The sequence below is a fragment of the Ornithorhynchus anatinus genome, chromosome 8 (assembly GCF_004115215.2).
Source record: "Ornithorhynchus anatinus isolate Pmale09 chromosome 8, mOrnAna1.pri.v4, whole genome shotgun sequence".
NCBI classification, from domain to species: domain Eukaryota; kingdom Metazoa; phylum Chordata; class Mammalia; order Monotremata; family Ornithorhynchidae; genus Ornithorhynchus; species Ornithorhynchus anatinus.
The window spans coordinates 21,037,556-21,055,922 of record NC_041735.1 but is presented as its reverse complement, the minus strand read 5'-3'; the positions used below and the strand labels follow the sequence as shown (position 1 = coordinate 21,055,922).

The window sequence follows — 18,367 nt, the reverse complement described above, 5'->3', positions numbered from 1 at the left end:
ACTCACTGCACCGTAATGGAGCCCTCGTGGCCAAAGAGCTCCAACCGAGCCAGAGCATGGTCTAGAAGCGGAGTGTCCAGACCGGTCTGGGTTCAAAATGCCCTCCCTCCCAGCAGGGTACAATTAGAAACGGTGTAGCCTTGTGGATAGAGCACGGACCTGGGAGTCAGAGTCCTCGGTTCTAATCCCAGCTCTGCCATTTGTCTGCTCTGTGATCTTGGGCGGCTCAGTTCAATTCTCTGTGCCTCAGTCCCCTCACCTGTAACGTGGGGATTAAGACTGTGAACCCACAGTCCAAACTGTACAGCTTGTATCTACACCAGCGCTCGCTTCGTACAGTGCCTGGCACATAGTAAAGGCTTAAGAAATACCATTAAAAAATGAAAAAAAAAACCCAATTTCCCACACCCAAGAACCCCCGGGCAAGCTCCCAGAGAAGTGAGGGATGGTCCCCTTTGAGTTCATCTCGGGCTTCTTCCCGATCCATAGGACTTCAGCTGCCATGGCCCGGGCCCGTGGGCTGAAATGGGAGAGTCGGAGAGCCGAGGAGGGTCGACCCGTGTGCCAGCCCCACTCATCCCCACAGGGTCAGGACCAGTGGCATCTGCAGGCCATCCAAACCTGCTATCCTATCCCGCCTTGACTACTCTATCAGCCTCCTAGTTGACCTCCTTGCCTCCTGTCTCTCCCCACTCCAGTCCATACTTCACTCTGCTGCCCGCGTCATTTTTTTGAGTTCAAATCCCGGCTCGGCCACTTGTCAGCTGTGTGACTGTGGGCAAGTCGCTTCACTTCTCTGGGCCTCAGTTCCCTCATCTGTAAAATGGGGATTAAGACTGTGAGCCCCCATGTGGGACAACCTGATTCCCCTATGTCTACCCCAGCGCTTAGAACAGTGCTCGGCACATAGTAAGCGCTTAACAAATACCAACATTATTATTATTATTATTATTATTATTTTCTATAAAAACGTTCAGTCCATGTTTCCCCATTCCTCAAGACTCTCCAGCGGTTGCCCACCCACCTCCGCGTCAAACAGAAACTCCTCACCGTCGGCTTTAAAGCACTCCATCACCTTGCCCGCTCCTACTTCACCTTGCTGGCCTCTGACTACAACCCCGCCCGCACACTTCACTCCTCTAATAATAATAATAATGTTGGTATTTGTTAAGCGCTTACTATGTGCAGAGCACCGTTCTAAGCGCTGGGGTAGATACAGGGTCATCAGGCTGTTCCACGCGGGGCTCACAGTCTCCATCCCCATTTTCCAGATGAGGGAACTGAGGCCCAGAGAAGTGAAGTGACTTGCCCACAGTCACCCAGCTGACTAGCGGCAGAGCCGGGATTCAAACCCATGACCTCTGACTCCCAAGCCAGGGCTCTTTCCACTGAGCCACGCTCCTCTAATGCCAACCTCCTCACTGTACCTCGATCTCATCTATCTCTACTGTTATCGTCGATCTCGTCCATACCCCTCAACCACATCCCGCCTCTGGGCTGGGATTCCCTCCTTCTTCATATCCCACAGTTACTCTCCCCACCTTCAAATCCTTACTGCAGGCACATCTCCTAGAGGCCATTCCTGACTAAACCCTCCTTTCCTCTTCTCCCAATCCCTTCTGCATCTCCCTGACTTGCTCCTTTTATTCATCCCCCCCCTCCCTGCCTCACAGCACTTATGTACATATCTGTAATTTTACATTAATGTCTGTCTCCCCCTCTAGACTATCAGCTCACTGTGGGTGGGGAATGTATCTAGTATATTGTCATAGTGTACTCTCCCAAGAGCTTAGTACAGTGCTCTGCACACTAACTGCTGATGGGCCAGACCCTGCAAAACTCTACTGTGTGAATCAGGGCACCATCTGGTGGCCTCAGTTCATGTGCACTTTTTTGTTTTTTAATTGGATATTTGTTGAGCGCTTATTACATTTCAGGCACTGTACTAAGCACTAAGGTAGATACGAGACGATCGCGTTGAACCCGATCCCTGTCACACATCGGGCTCACAGTCTTAATCCCCATTTTACGGAAGAGGCAACTGAGGCACAGAGCAGCTAAAATGACTCGCCTAAGGCCACATGGCGGCTACGTGGCGGAGCCAGGATTAGAATCCAAATAATAATAATGATGTTGGTATTTGTTAAGCGCTTACTATGTGCAGAGCACTGTTCTGAGCGCTGGGGTAGATGCAGGGTAATCGGGTTGTCCCGCGTGAGGCTCACAGTTAATCCCCATTTTCCAGATGAGGTAACTGAGGCACAGAGAAGTGAAGTGACTTGCCTACAGTCACACAGCTGACAAGTGGCAGAGCCGGGATTCGAACCCATGACTTCGGACTCCCACGCCCGGACTCTTTCCGCTGAGCCACGCATAACCTCTGACTCCTAGACCCGTGCCCGTTCCACTAGACCACACTGCTTTTCATTCTCTCCATCGTTCTCTACTCTGTCCATTGCCACGTAGGGGCTTCTAGGGTTTCTTGACTCCTCATCCTTCACCCGCCCCTTCTCCGAGGCTGTGGCTCCCCTCATTTCCTGTGCTTGTGAGAAACTTTATTTCAGTGGTTCCCTTTATTCCATCCCTTTTCCACCTGGATCATTTATTTTTACCTGGTAATTTATAGTCATTGAACATGTCTGCAAAACATTTATCGGGCTTTTCTCTGGGGTAAGAGCATGAGAAGCAGCGAGGCTTGTTCTAAAGAGAAAGGAGAACAAGTAGTCACTCTCCATTTTACAAAGACGGAAACTGAGTCACAAAGTGATTTTCCCAAGGTCACACAGGAGGTGCGTGGCACTCGTGCAAACCCAGGTCTTCCGATTGACAGATCCTGCTCCTTCTACTAGATCGGGTCACTTGGGTTTTTCTGTTTGTTCATAATGGTATTTATTAAGCACAAACTATGTGTCAAGCACTGTTCTAAGTACTGGGGGAGATCCAAGTTAATCAGATCTCACACACACCCTGTCCCACATGAGGCTCAGAGTCTGAGTAGAAGGGAGGATGGAAACCGGATCCCCATTTTGCAGTTGAGGAAACTGTGGCCCAGAGAAGCCGAGTGATGAAATAATAATGATAATGTTGGTATTTGCTAAGCGCTTGCTCTGTGCAGAGCACTGTTCTAAGCGCTGGGGTAGATACAGGGTAATCGGGTCGTCCCACGTGAGGCTCGCAGTTAATCCCCATTTTACAGATGAGGGAACTGAGGCACAGAGAAGTGAAGTGACTTGCCCACAGTCACACAGCTGACGAGTGGTGAAACTCTTCAAACGGGTACCACCTATTCATTGTATCTGATGAAAAATACAACAACTACGTGGTCCTCATTTTTATGACTATTTTTCGACAGCACCACCTCTTCACTATCAGATTTCCCCACTCTCTCCTATGGTGTAGAGATCCACTAGGTTATGGGAAGCAGCATGTCAAGACTGAATAGAGCACAGACCCGGAGTCAGAAGAACCTGAGTTCCAATCCCGGCTCTTTTACTTGTCTGCTGTGTGACCTCGGGCGAGTCACTTCGTTTCTCTGGGCCTCACTTACCTCATCTGTAAAATGGGGAGTAAGACTGTGAGCCCCATGTCCAAGCTGATTAGCTTGTAGCCACCCCAGTGCTTAAAACGGTGCTTGAAGCATTGTAAGTGCTTAACAAATACCATCACTCACCCAATCACCTCATTCCTTCTATTCCTTATGTATTTGTCTATCTATTCATGTATTTATTTATTTATATTAATGTCTGTCTCCCCCTCTAGGCTGTGACTTCACTGTGGGCCGAGAATGTGTCTGATGTTATAGTGTTCTCTCCCAAGTGCTTAGTACGGTGATTTGGAAAACGGTATGAGCTCAATAAATACCACTGAATGAATGCGTGTGCATTCCCTCGTTGTGGGCAGGGAACGTGTCTGTTTATTGTTGAATTGTACTCTCCCAGGTGCTTAGTACAGTGCCCTGCACACAGGGAGCACTCAATAAATATGTTTGAATGAATTCCCTCATTTGAGAAGCAGTGTGGCTTAGTGGAAATAGTTTGGGAGTCAGAGGACGGGGTTCCAAACCTGGCTCCGCCACTTGTCTGCTGTGTGACCTTGGGCAAGCCACTAAATGGGTATTAAAACTATGACCCCACATGGGACAACATGCAGCGTGGCTCAGTGGAAAGAGCAAGGGCTTTGGAGTCAGAGGTCATGAGTTCGAATCCCGGCTCGGCCACTTGTCAGCTGTGTGACTGTGGGCAAGTCACTTCACTTCTCTGTGCCTCAGTTACCTTATCTGTCAAATGGGGATTAAGACTGTGAGCCCCACGTGGGACAACCTGATTCCCCTGTGTCTACCCCAGCGCTTAGAACAGTGCTCGGCACATAGTAAGCGCTTAACAAATACCAACATTATTATTATGATTGCCTTGTACCTGCCCCAGTGCTTAGAACAGTGCTTGGCACATAGTCAGCGCTTAACAAACGGGAAGCAGCATGGTGTAGTGGATAGAGCACGGGCCTGGGAGTCAGAAGGCCATGGGTTCTAATCCCGACTCCACCATTTATCTGCTGTGTGACATTGGGCAAACCACTTAACTTCTCTGTGCCTCAGTTACCTCATCTGTAAAAAATGGGGATTAAGAGTGTGAGCCCCATGAGGGATAGAAACAGTATCCAACTTGATGAACTCGTACTTACTCCAGCACTTAGAACAGGGCTTGGCATATAGTAAGTGCTTAACAAGTACCATTTTATTATTATTATTATTAATAACAAATACCATAATTAGTGGAAGGAGCGTGGGCTTGGGACATGGGTTCTAAATCTGCCACTTGTCTGCTGTGTGACCTTGGTCAAACCACTTAACTTCTTTGGGTCTCTGTGACCTCATCTATGAAATGGGGATGAAGACTGTGAGCCCCTCGTGGGACAACCTGATCACCTTCTATCCTCCCCAGCGCTTAGAGCAGTGCTTGGCACATAATCAGCCCTTAATGATGATGATGATGGTATTTGTTAAGCGCTGACTGTGTGCCAAGCACTGTTCTAAGCACTGGGGGAGATACAAGGTCATCAGGTGGTCCCACCTGGGGCTCACATGTTTAATTCTCATTTTACAGATGAGGGAACTGAGGCCCAGAGAAGCGAAGTGACTTGCCCCCAGTCACACAACTGAGAAGTGGCGAAGCGAGGATTAAGAAGCGCCGTCCTTATTATGATGATGATTAGCTGGCTCTGTGGAAAGAGCCCGGGCTTGGGAGCCAGAGGTCATGGGTTCGAATCCCAGCTCTGCCACTTGTCAACTGTGTGACTGTGGGCAAGTCACTTCACTTCTCTGGGCCTCAGTGACCTCACCTGTAAAATGGGGATGAAGACTGGGAGCCTCACGTGGGACCACCTGATGACCCTGTATCTCCCCCAGCGCTTAGAACAGTGCTCTGCTCATAGTAAGCGCTTAACAAATACCAACATTATTATAAGCTCCGCGATCCTTGATTCTATTTATCTTGATTCTACTTATTGCTATGGTTCTTGTCCGTCTCCCCCGATTAGGCTGTGAGCCCGTCAAAGGGCAGGGACTGTCTCTATCTGTTACCGATTTGTACATTCCAAGCGCTTAGCACAGTACTCTGCATATAGTAAGCGCTCAATAAATACTATTGGATGGCTGGATGGGTAGATGGATGGATGGATGGATGGATGGATGGATGGATGGATGGATGGATGGATGGATGGATGGATGGATGGATGGATGGATGGATGGATGGATGGATGGATGGATGGACGAACGAATGAATGAATGAATGATCCTCTGAAGTTTGGCCCTGGCCGACCGCCGTCCTCCAGCCCTACGAGCCCTTCCTCCCTCGTCACGTGACAAGGGGGCGGGGGGAGCCGGCTCCTCCCGCGTCACGTGTGAGGCGCGAAGGCCGGGCTGGCGTCACGTGATCGTCTCCGCCGGCCCCGATTGGCCGCGGGGGGGGGGCACGCCGGCGTGGTGACGCGAGACGTCGCCCCTCCGCTGCGTCGTGTGGCTCCCCCCCCCCCCCCGCCGTCCGGGAGCCGGTGGGCGGCCGGGCAGCGCGGCGACCTTTGACCCCTGACCCCCGACCTTCCCCCCCCCCCCAAGCCCGGCCGGGAGGATGAGCGGCGGCAGGCGGAAGGAGGAGCCGCCACAGCCGCACTTGGCCAACGGGGCCGTCCGGGGCTCGGCCTGGAGCAAGGCGCTGCGCAGCGACGCCGCCTGGGAGGACAAGGTGCGCGGGGGGTCGCGGGAAACCACTCGCCCAAGGTCACACAGCAGGGCCCGGGGGCATTCAGTCAGTCATTCCTCCATTCATTCATTCATCCAGTCGCAGTTATGGAGCGCTCACTCTCTGCAGAGCGCTGGGCTATTTCTTTGGTTAATGTGCATCCCCTTGACTCTCTCTTGATGTTCTCTTTGGTCTGCGAGCGCTCACTCTGTGCGGAGCGCCGGACTGTTTATTTTGTTAATGTGCATCCCCTTGACTCTCTTTATCTTGATGTTCTCTTTGGTCTGCGAGCGCTCACTCTGTGCAGAGCGCTGGACTATTTATTTTGTTAAAGTGCATCCCCTTGACTCTGTTTAGCTTGATGTTGTTCTCTTTGGTCTGCGAGCGCTCACTCTGTGCGGAGCGCTGGACTATTTCTTTGGTTAATGTGCATCCCCTTGACTCTATTTATCTTGATGTTCTCTTTGGTCTGCGAGCGCTCACTCTGTGCGGAGCGCTGGGCTATTTATTTTGTTAAAGTGCATCCCCTTGACTCTGTTTAGCTTGATGTTGTTCTCTTTGGTCTGCGAGCGCTCACTCTGTGCATAGCGCTGGACTATTTCTTTGGTTAATGTGCATCCCCTTGACTCTATTTATCTTGATGTTGTTCTCTTTGGTCTGCGAGCGCTCACTCTGTGCAGAGCGCTGGACTGTTTATTTTGTTAAAGTGCATCCCCTTGACTCTATCTTGATGTTCTCTTTGGTCTGCGAACGTTCACTCTGTGCAGAGCGCTGGACTATTTATTTTGTTAATGTGCATCCCCTTGACTCTATCTTGATGATCTCTTTGGTCTGCGAGCACTCACTCTGTGCAGAGCGCTGGGCTATTTATTTTGTTAATGTGCATCCCCTTGGCTCTATTTATCTTGATGTTCTCTTTGATCTGCGAACGCTCACTCTGTGCAGAGCGCTGGACTGTTTATTTTGTTAAAGTGCATCCCCTTGACTCACTCTATCTTGATGTTGTTCTCTTTGGTCTGTGAGCGCTCACTCTGTGCAGAGCGCTGGACTGTTTATTTTGTTAATGTGCATCCCCTTGACTCTCTCTTGATGTTGTCTTGTTCTCTTTGGTCTGCGAGCTCTCACTCTGTGCAGAGCGCTGGGCTATTTATTTTGTTAATGTGCATCCCCTTGACTCTCTTTATCTTGATGTTGTCTTGTTCTCTTTGACTCTGCCAGCGCTCACTCTGTGCAGAGCACTGGACTATTTGCTTTGTTAATGTGCATCCCCTTGATTCTGTTTATCTTGATGTTGTCTTGTTCTCTTTGGTCTGCGAGCTCTCACTCTGCGCAGAGCGCTGGACTATTTATTTTGTTAATGTGCATCCCCTTGACTCTATCTTGATGTTCTCTTTGGTCTGCGAGCACTCACTCTGTGCAGAGCGCTGGACTATTCGTTTTGTTACTGTGCATCCCCTTGATTCTATTTATCTTGATGTTTTCTTGTTCTCTTTGGTTCTGCCGTCTGTCTCCCCTGTTTCGACTGCGAGCCCGTCGTGGGGCAGGGCTGGTCTCTCTCTGTTGCCCAATTGTCCATTCCAAACGCTCAGTCCAGTGCCCTGCACATAGTAAGCGCTCAATAAGTACGATTGAATGAATGACTATTATTTATTACCCTATTTATTTTGTTATTGGGGTGTACGTCCCCTTGATTCTATTTATCTTGATGATGTCGTCTTGTTCTCTTGGGTTCTGCCGCCCGTCTCCCCTGTTTCGACTGCGAGCCCGTCGTGGGGCAGGGATGGTCTCTCTCTGTTGCCCAGTTGTCCATTCCAAACGCTCAGTCCAGTGCCCTGCACATAGTAAGCGCTCAGTAAGTACGATTGAATGAATGAATTCTACAGATGAGGCCCAGCTAAGGGAAGCGACTCGCCCAAGGTCACCCAGCAGGGCCAGGGTTCATTCATTCATTCATCCATTCAGTCGCATTTATTGAGCACTTACTCCGTGCAGAGCACTGGACGATTCATTTTCTGAATGTACATCCCCTTGATTCTGTTTATCTTGGTGATGTTGTCTTGTTCTGTTTTGCTCTGCTGTCCATCTCCCCCGTTTAGACTGCGAGCCCATCGTTGGGCAGGGATGGTCTCACTCTGTTGCCCAGTTGTCCATTCCAAGCGCTTAGTCCAGTGCTCTGCACATAGTAATCGCTCAATAAATACTATTGAATGAATGACTAAGCGCCTGGAAGGAGTGGACCCAGCCCCTGCCCCCTGTAATAATAATGGTGATGGTATTTGTTAAGCTCTTACTAGGTGCCAAGCACTGTTCTAAGCACTGGAGGAAGTACAAGGTGATCAGGTTGGACCTAGCCCCTGTCCCACATCGTAATAATAATAATAATGATGATGAGGATGGTATTTGTTAAGCGCTTACTAGATGCCAAGCACTGTTCTAAGCGCTGGAGGAGGTACAAGGTGATCAGGTTGGACCTAGCCCCTGTCCCACATCATCATAATAATAATGATGATGGTATTTAAGTGCTTACTATGTGCAAAGCACTGTTTAAGTGCTGGAAAAATTCCCTCTCTCGCCGTCGGGGAATCTAATCCCGGTCTCCCCAGGCGGGGATACTTACCGCTATACTAACGAGGAGCTACATGAGGCTCACACTCTTCATCCCCATTTTACAGATAGGGTAGCTGAAGCCCGGTGAAGTGACTTGCCCAAGGTCACACAGCAGACAAGGGATAGAGAGGGGATTAGAATCCACAACCTCCGAGTCCCGAGCCCATGCTCTTGACACTAGCTGGGCCGTTCAGGTCAAGTCCTCAACCCCCCTGGAGCCCCTTCCTGCCCTTTCCTGGTGATGATCGTGGGGTTTGTTGAGCGCTGACGATGGGTCAAGCACTGCGTTAAACGCTGGGGAAGATAACACAGGTTAATCGGGTTGGGTTCAGCCCCTGACCCGCACGGGGTTCACAGCCTAAGTTGGAGCGAGAACAGATATTTCGTCCCCATTTTGCAGTCGAGGAAACCGAGGCGCGGCGAAGTGAGGTGACTAGCCCAAGGTCACACAGCCGACAAGTGGCAGGGCCGGGATTAGAACCCAGGTCCCCCGACTCCCAGGCCCGTGGTCTATCCACGAGGCCAGGGTGCTTTTCCCGTGAGGGCCCAAGTGCCCACCTGGGCCCCGGGGCTGGCAGCGGACGCAGGGCCACCCTCTCTGCGGCTGGACCCCTGACGCAGAGAAGCAGCGGGGCTCAGTGGAAAGAGCCCGGGCTTGGGAATCAGAGGTCATGGGTTCGAATCCCGGCTCTGCCACTTGTCAGCTGTGTGACTGTAGGCAAGTCATTTAATTTCTCTGTGCCTCAGTGACCTCATCTGGAAAATGGGGATTAAGACTGTGAGCCTCACGTAGGACAACCTGATTACCCTGTATCTACCCCAACGCTTAGAACAGTGCTCTGCACATAGTAAGCGCTTATCAAATACCAACATTATTATTACTAAGCTGGACTTTGGCCCCCCAGGTCAGAACAGGCGATGGTAGGCTGGCCCCGCCCCAGCCCAGATTTTGCAACAGTGGCACCAGCATTTCTGGGTCTCATCCGTCTCCTTCCAAAGGTCGCCTCACCCCTTCCTTGCCTGATGAGCAGAAAATGGAAAGCGATTTCTAGATTTAAGCGCAAGACAGAGAACCAGATTTTTCATTAGCCTCTGAGACGTTCTTCTGCAGTACTTGGATGTGGTATCCCACCCTTTTGCCAGTTTTATTATTACGTACATAGCTGTAGATTGTATTTTAAACTCTGCTGACGTCTGTCACCCTCTCTAGACTGTAAGATGGTTGCAGGCAGAGAACGTGTCTGACAATTCTTTTTATCAGTTCTTTTCTTTTTATAGTATTTGTTAAGGCTTGCAATGTGCTGCTCATTCAGTCGATTTATTGAGCGCTTACTTTGTGCAGAGCCCTGTACTAAGCTTGTGGGAGAGTACAATATAACAGTAAACAGAAACACCCCCTGCCCACATTAAATGCTTGGGTATATACAAGCTAATCATGCGGGACACAGTCCGTGTCCTACATGAGGTTCACAGTTGTAATTGCCGTTTTGCAAATGAGGTAGGCACAGCAGAGAAGTTAAGTGACTTGTCCAAGATCACACAGCAGACAGGTGACAGAGCCAGGATTAGAACCCAGGTCCTTCTGACTCCAAGGCCCGGGTTCTGTCCACTAAGCCACGCTGCTTCTCTGCTGTACTCTCCCGAGTGCTCAGCACATAGTGCACAATAAATACTGTTGATGATGATGATGTGATACTTTTTAAGCACCTACTGTGTGCCAAGCACTACACTAAATGCTGGGGTAAATACAAGATAATCGATTGGACACAGTACCTCTCTTACACAGGGCTCATGTTCCAAGTAGGAGGGAGTATCTGCTACTGAATCCCAATTTAAAAACAAAAAACAAAACCAAAACTATATCACAAACCCGTTTTCGGTCACAGAGTTAGTTCCCTTTACTAAGGAAGTCAGTTGAATTGTGTCCAACCTGATTATCTTATATCTACCCCAGCATTTAGAACAGTCACTGGCATAAATTATGCACTTAACAAATACCATAAAAAATGGTAAAATTTGATGCGAACCAAATTCATGTTCTGTAATCAGATTGCCCATAGAAATGACTGCTAGCTTTTTCATTTTTGGAAAGGAATCTTTTATAGTGAATATGATTATACAAATCCATTTTGAAGTCACCGAAAGATGCTTTCTGCCAAAGTCTGACTAAATTAATGGAAAACTGGGAAGGAATTTTAGACCTGAGTTATCAAATACACCGGTGAGGGCTAGTCACAATAGGAATTTGTGTTCGGGGTGAAGAGTATAAACTCTGGCAGAGCTTCAGCAGATATCAAAGGAGCCTTTCCGTGTGGGAAATCTTCCTAAATCTGCCCCTCCATTTTCCTCCTTTTTGCCACCCTTCTCCTCTCTGGTAAAAAGATATGCCTGTAGGCTCTTAATAGAGAAAATTAGAGGCAAAAAACAGAGGCAAAGCGCCCACAATTGCCAGAAATTCTAACTTTAATGTTTGTGATAAAGCTCAAAAAATAATCGTATGTTTTCTAATGCGTATAATTGTCAGCTATTTGGAGATTTATTTTTTTTTTTGCTTACCTTTCAAATGAAAGAATCGCAGTGTCAAATCAAATAATCGACTTTTAAATAATCAACTTTCAAAAGAAGCAGTGTGGGCTAATGGAAAGAGCACAGGCCTGAGAGTCAATGGACCTGTGTTTTATTCCTGGTTCTGCTTCTTGCCTGTTACATGGCCTTGGGCAAGTCACTTACCTTCTTTATGCCTGTTTTCTCATCTGTAAAATGGGGATTAAATACCTGTTCTTCTGTCCATTTAGACTGTGAGCCCCATGTGGGTCAGGGACTGTGTCCAACCTAAATATTTTGCGCCTACCCCAGCTATGTACAGTGCACATGGTAAAGTGTGCAACAATATCGGAATTATTATTTATCTGAAGAATTTCAGCATCTTCCCCCTTTTTGGGTACTACTCTCTCCCACCAGATCATTTGTGTACATATAGACTACTGCTTCCTCCAGCTTATAATTTGAGGTCAGGTTGTAAGCTTCTTGAAGGCCAGGAACATGTCTGCTAATTCTATAATAATAGTCTCCTAAACTCTGCCTCTAGTAAGCACTCAATAGATGCAAATTGACTGAATGAAAAAGAACTCTTCTACTATGTCCAACACTCCTTAGTTACCCTAAGATTTGGGTTTTTCCCCCCCAAAATTAAGTGCGAGGCCCTGGGATAAAATATCCTGCAAACTGAAAGTAAGATAATGCTCTGAATTGAACTGTCTTTTCTGCAGGATGAATTTTTAGACGTGATCTACTGGTTCCGACAAATCATTGCCGTCATCTTGGGAGTTATCTGGGGAGTCGTGCCACTGAAGGGATTCATAGGCATCGCAATGTAAGTGGCGTGTTTCCAACGCCCCCCTCACCGTGTGACTTCTAAAATCGTGATTTTTTTTTTTTTCAGTGTCATAAAGTGCCCTGCCTTTTTATGTATAAGAACATGTGACCCCAAGTGGAATGCTGTTCAGTTGGAATGTACCTCAAACTGTCAGACGCACCAAAACTCTATTTTGCTTTGGGTCTCCTGGCTCCCTCCCAGTGGTGGTCAGCTGGAGGAGGGAGCCACAGATACCGCTAGGTTTGACCACGTGGTTTCTCAATGTGCCACTGTCTCCTGCTGCAGGAGAAATGATCGATCAGGCAGTGACATTTCTTGAGCACTCATTGTGCAGAGCACTGTACTCAGCCCTTGAGAGAGTGTAATACAGCAGGGTTGGTAGACAAGTTCCCTGTCTACAACGATCTTACCAGTGACAGGAAAAACCCAGACTCTGCCAACAGAAAGGTTCCCTGATAAATTGTTGATGATTTAGTCAAGCTCCTTTTTCTCATGGGCTCCTGAAAAGATTTTCTTGTGGCTATAAGGATGACTTAAAGTGGACTCTTTCTGGTCTTCATCAAAAAGTTCCAACAGTGAATGAGAAAAGAGGATGGTTTTATTTATTCTCTTCCCCAAAGGTATGAATGAACTAACCTGCTGTCCGCTTCACTACCGCCCCCATTACCTGTATAAAACTATCCAAAGATGATTACTTTAATCTTTTAAATCTGTCAGATCTGATAATTAACTGTTGGGTTCTATAACTGCCTGGGGGGTTTTGAGTGGAAATTTATCACAGTATGTGTTCATAAAGAACTGGTCATAAAAGTGATCAAAACGTTCAGGACTTGTCGCCCCTGCCCTCAAAAAACTCCAGCGGTTACCCATCCACCGCCATATCAGACAAAAAGCTCCTCACTATTGGCTTTAAAGCACTCCATCACCTTGCCCGCTTCTACCTCACCTTGCTTCTCTTCTTCTATATCCCAGCCCGAACACTTTGCTCTTCTAGTGCTAATCTTCTCATTGTGCCTCCGTCTCACCTGTCTCACCCACCAACCCCTAGCCCACATCCTGCCTCTGGCCTGGAATGCCCTCCCTCCTCAAATCTGACAATTACACCCCTCCCCCCCAAAAAGTCTTATTGAAGGTACACCTCCTCCAAGAGGCCTTCCCCAACTAAGCCCCACTTCTCATCTCCCTCTCCCTTCTGCGCCACCCTGACATGCTCCCTCTGCTCTTCCCTCCCAGCCCCAAAGCACTTATATACTGCACTTATTTACATATCTGTAATTTTATTTGTATTTAATTTTATTTTTTTGGTAATTTTATTATCTGTCTACCCCGCTCTAGACGGTAAGTTCATTGTGGGGAGCGAATGTCACTGCTTATTGTTGTTTTGTGCTTTCCCAAGTGCTTAGTTCAGTGCTCCGCATAGAATAACTGCTCAGTAAATACAGCTGAATGAATGGTCTGGAAAGGTGCAGGGTCACAAACTGGCTCTTGCCTCTCCTCCTCTTTAACCCCAGAGAGCAAATTGGGTAGCCAGCCAAGAGTATAGGAGCAGTACGTAGGAGGTGGAGGCATGAAGGAGGCCTGGGGGCAGTGAGGAAGAGGGAGCTTGTAGGAGGAGCCAGTGGGCTGGAGTGGGCAGGGGCTGGCTGCTTCAACATTTCAGGTTTTAAAAGGATCAGATTTTTGAGAGGATTAGATGGCTCTGTGGAGTGGTAACAGCAGGGGAGGCTGGGCGGGGATTTGAACTGTTAATCTCTGCTCACGGTTCTCAAAACTAAGCTTCGCTCGGGGTGGAAGAGAGCAGCGAATATCGTAAAATCGTCTGCCGTAATGTTCCGAGTACCCCGAGGTCCTGCTGGTGAGCTTCACCAGCCGTGTTTGAGTGTGGAGGGTGCTTCTATATATGGTGTGAGAGAGGAGAGTCCAATCTGCTGGGCAGGCTACCTGCCGCCGCTACATTGGACGGTCATTAATCAGACTGAGTCACCCAATTCAGTCAACTACTCCGAATGATGGGACACGAAATTCAATCCCTCAACAGTTGATTGCCGACTAGGGAAATAGCATTCCTCATACCCCACAGGGCCAGAGGTGTACAGGGTGAATGGGATAGATAAATAGGGTATTTGTGAAGCATATACTGCGTACCAAGCAGTGGAGTAGAGGCAGGATAATCAGATCAGACACAGTTCCTGCCCGAAATGTGACTCACATTTTAAGGGGGCGAGAGGATGGATATTTTCACTCCATTTTACAGGTGAGGTGCAGAGAAATGATTTGCCCAAGGTCACACGGCAGGCAAGTTGCCAAGCCGGTATTAGATCCCAGATCTCCTGGCTCCCATTAGGCCACGTTGCTCCTCTGAAGTGTGAAACAGTAAAAATCAGCCTATTTTAATCAAGCACATGCAACTCACAGTTTTATGGTCTAATCCCATGCCCCTGGAAGGGAAATCCCCTTTTTTGACCCTTGGGAAAAAGGCAATTCTTGGTTCTAGGCTAGACTTTCCTGACAAGGTGGTGGTTTTGTTTTTTCCTGAATCCTTAATGAACCACGTATATATTCCTCTTCAGATTCTGCTTGATCAACGCTGGAATCCTGTATCTGTACTTCAGCAGCTTCCAACAGATAGATGAGGAAGAGTATGGCGGAACATGGGAACTGACAAAAGAAGGATTTATGACATCTTTTGCACTGTTTTTGGTATTGTATTCCTCTTTTTAACTGCATGTAGAAATTGCTAGGGATGTATTCAGTCATATTTATCGAGCACTGACTGTGTGCAAAGCAGTGTTCTGAGCGCTTGGGAGAGTACAGTGAGACTATTCAACTATACCCTTTAGTGTTTAAAATCAAAAGAAGGGACTCAATCAGTGGTATTTCTAGAGCACTGTACTAAGCACTGGGAAATAGAGGGGAGGGAATGTCACTGTTTATTGTTATTCTGTGCTTTCCTAAGCACTTAGTTCAGTGCTCTGCACACAATAACTGCTCAGTAAATACAACTGAATGAATGGTCTGGAACGGTGTAGGGTCACAAGCTGGCCCCTGCCTCTGTAGAGTTGGTAGACACGGTCCCTGCCCCCAAGGAGCAAACAGTCTCTAATTTTCAGGGCAGTCAGAGGAAGGCTTGACAGAAAATTTTAAACCCTAAAATCCCCATCCTGTTAATTAGGTGGCAGTGCAAAAATTAGTTGCCGGCCATGGCCTCCCCCACAAACCCACCAAAATGGTCCAGATGTGCTGCTTTCAGAGCAAAGAGGAGCTGGGAGGTTCCTCCCTGGAGTCAGGCCGAGGCAGGCGCTTGGACTACTGACCATTCGTAGAATCCTAAAAGCCACTTGTTTGGGGGGCTCCGGGGCCACACACGTGTCTGTGTCCGTCCCGAGGAAACCCCTAAGGAGAGAGGTGGTACACTAAAGCACTGGTTTCCCCCCAGAGAGCTTTCCTAGGACCTGCCACCTGCAGGTGCTTATCCGGGCAGCTTTCCAAACTGACCCCTCACCCCGGGTGGCTGAGAGCCCTGGCCACCCAGGACCCCGCTCACCCGGGGTTGCCCCTCATTTCAGCATTGGAAGCAAGGGCAGAGCCAGGGTCATGATCAATAACTCAGTGGTATTTATCAGTCATATTTATTTATCATATTTATTGAGGGCTTCCTGTGTGCAGAGCACTTGGACTGAGTTCTTGCGGGAGTACAGTATAACCAAGTTGGTAGACATGTTCCTTGCCCACAGTGAGGTACAGTCCAGAGGAGTGTATAGTCTAGAAGAACTATAGTATTTGTTAAGCACTTACTATGTGCCGGGCACTTTACTAAGCACCAGGGTAGATACAAGGTCATTAGGTTGGACACAGTCCATGCGCCTCGGCTTTAATCCCCATTTTACAGATGAGGTAACTGAGGCACAGAGACTTGAAGTGTCTTGCCCAAGGTCACACAGCAGACGTGGCAGAGCCTGGATTGGAACCCAGGTCCTTCTGACTCCCAGGCCTGGGCTCTAGTCACTAAGCCATGCAAAATAACTGATTGAAATCTCACACCTTCCGCATTCGGTAAACTTGTCGATTTCTGTTTTCTTTTTCTTTTCTCTAGGTTGTTTGGATAATCTTTTACACTGCCATCCACTACGATTGACTCGGTCTACAGTCCACACCTGCCAAAGCTGTCAAAGCAAAAGAACATTATAATTTCAGCCTGCAGAGGACTGGGGCGAGGGGAAGTGAATAGCCTTTTGTACTAATAATAGTCAAAGGGGCATTTCAACTACATGGAGCTTGGGAAAACCAATTCTCCTGAACTGAGAAGCCTGTTGGTTATCACTGTTTTATAAAAAAAAATACCACGTCTTGGAACTTTTTAAAAAACCATCAATTTTTTTTTTCCTTTTTGAAACCGGTCAAGACTATTCGATTACCAGCTACTGTCTCTGTCTTTGCTGAATTGTCGCTGACTAAGCACCAGTTTGTTGAATGGATCTAATGATTTAACTTGTGTTTTACTCCCCTAAAATGTGGATGAAGCACAAGTTGGTTTGTCTTCCAGTTGTCCTTCAGGCATCCGATTTTTAAAAAGAGTACATTTAAGTATTTAAAGTCATTTTATGAATTGAACGTGGCAGTAGGTGTGTGCTTCATAGTACATGGCAGCCAATAGCGGCCCTCAGTTTCCATTTTAGAATGCTTAACGATAACTTGAATAAATCAAGTCTTTAATTGAATTCACTGTTAAGATATATGTTGTTTTCCCCTCATTAGAGTCCAAGATCTCTAAAATATAGAAATGTCCATTGGTATATATCTATCTTTGATTTAAGAGGGCGTGATCTAATTTTAAACAGTCATTATGCTTAAAGCCAATCAAGCAAGCTACCTACAGCAATTTTCACAGCCCACCCGAATTGCATAACGTAAATGAAAGAAAATCATTTGAATAATACTTCTAAAGTTTGTAAAGAGCTATGTTCTGATATTTAAAACTTTTAGACTATAAAGTAAAATCAGGGTTAACGCTATGATCGCGCGAAGGAGCTGAGGTTGCTAGACTGGGCAGTTTTACAAGCCCGTCCGCTGGCCGTGATCGAATAAACTAAAGAGAAGGCAATTGACTAAACTCATAATCTCATGGAAGTATTAATGGGTGAAGAGTTTACTTGGACAGACTTGGCTGCCTTTGACTCAGGGCCATATTTTTGTATGGGTAATTCTCCCAGTAACATCAGTATTGAACTCTGTCTTATACCGAACCCCGTTCCTTGTGCTAAATGTAAATGACTCTCCAGATCGGGCTACTTCGGGTTGGTTTTTTTTTCTCTTTTGTCTTGGAAATCTGGAATGAGTGTGGGTGGAACGTTTGAACTCTAGGAGGAATAATGCTGTAGAATAATAGCTTCCACAAAGCTCCGTGCTGATGGGAGAGTCAGGTGTTAAGCAGGTTTTTTATAAGTGGCCCGTGATAATTGATAGGCTGGGGTCACATGACCAGGCCTCAAGAAAGATACCCAAGGCTGGGGGCTTGTCCCCCTTTTCTGAGGATCGTTCTGAAAGACTGAGCATTTTGAAGCGGCCTTGGGTCATTCCCCATGCTCACTTTGGTAGACACTCTGAAATATACCCCTGGGCCAGTTCAAAAGCTTCTTGCTAGGGACATTTTGGAATCACACCCCAGAGGTCATTCTGCAACATCCCCCTGGAGTCATTCCAAAATTCCCAAGTTGGGTTTGAGTTGGGGGCAAGGGCCAGAGAAGCAGCGTGGTTAGTGGAAAGAACATGGGACTGGGAGGCAGAGGACCTGAGTTCTAATCTCAGCTCCGTCAATTGCTTGCTGTGTGACTTTGAGGAAGTCACTTCTCTGTGCCTGTTTTCTCAACTGTAAAATGGGGATTAAATCTTACTCCCTCCTACTTAGGCTGTGAGCCCCACATGGGGACAGGGAGTGTGTCCAGCTTGATAAACTTGTATGTACCCCAGTGCTTAGAACAGTGCTAGACACACAGCGCCTAACAAATACCATAAAACAAAACAAAGAGACCAGGCCTGCCCAAAATGGGGCAAGCCAGTTGTGGCTCTTTTATAGACCAACTGTGGATAAATTCTGGAGAACATGGTATGGTACTCTGTCCACCAGCTCCACCGGGTTTGCCAGATTTTT

At 47.6% G+C, this 18,367-nt stretch overlaps 1 protein-coding gene across 1 annotated transcript; it reads left to right on the top strand.

Moving 5' to 3' along the window:
- Window positions 1–6,103: 6,103 nt before the first annotated feature.
- On the top strand, window positions 6,104–17,329 carry RAB5IF (RAB5 interacting factor). The gene is made up of 4 exons (XM_029071088.2): window positions 6,104–6,239; window positions 12,113–12,216; window positions 14,790–14,919; window positions 16,313–17,329. The coding sequence occupies exons 1-4, from the start codon at window positions 6,126–6,128 to the stop codon at window positions 16,352–16,354; spliced, it is 390 nt and encodes a 129-aa protein (XP_028926921.1). The 5' UTR covers window positions 6,104–6,125; the 3' UTR covers window positions 16,355–17,329.
- Window positions 17,330–18,367: the final 1,038 nt, after the last annotated feature.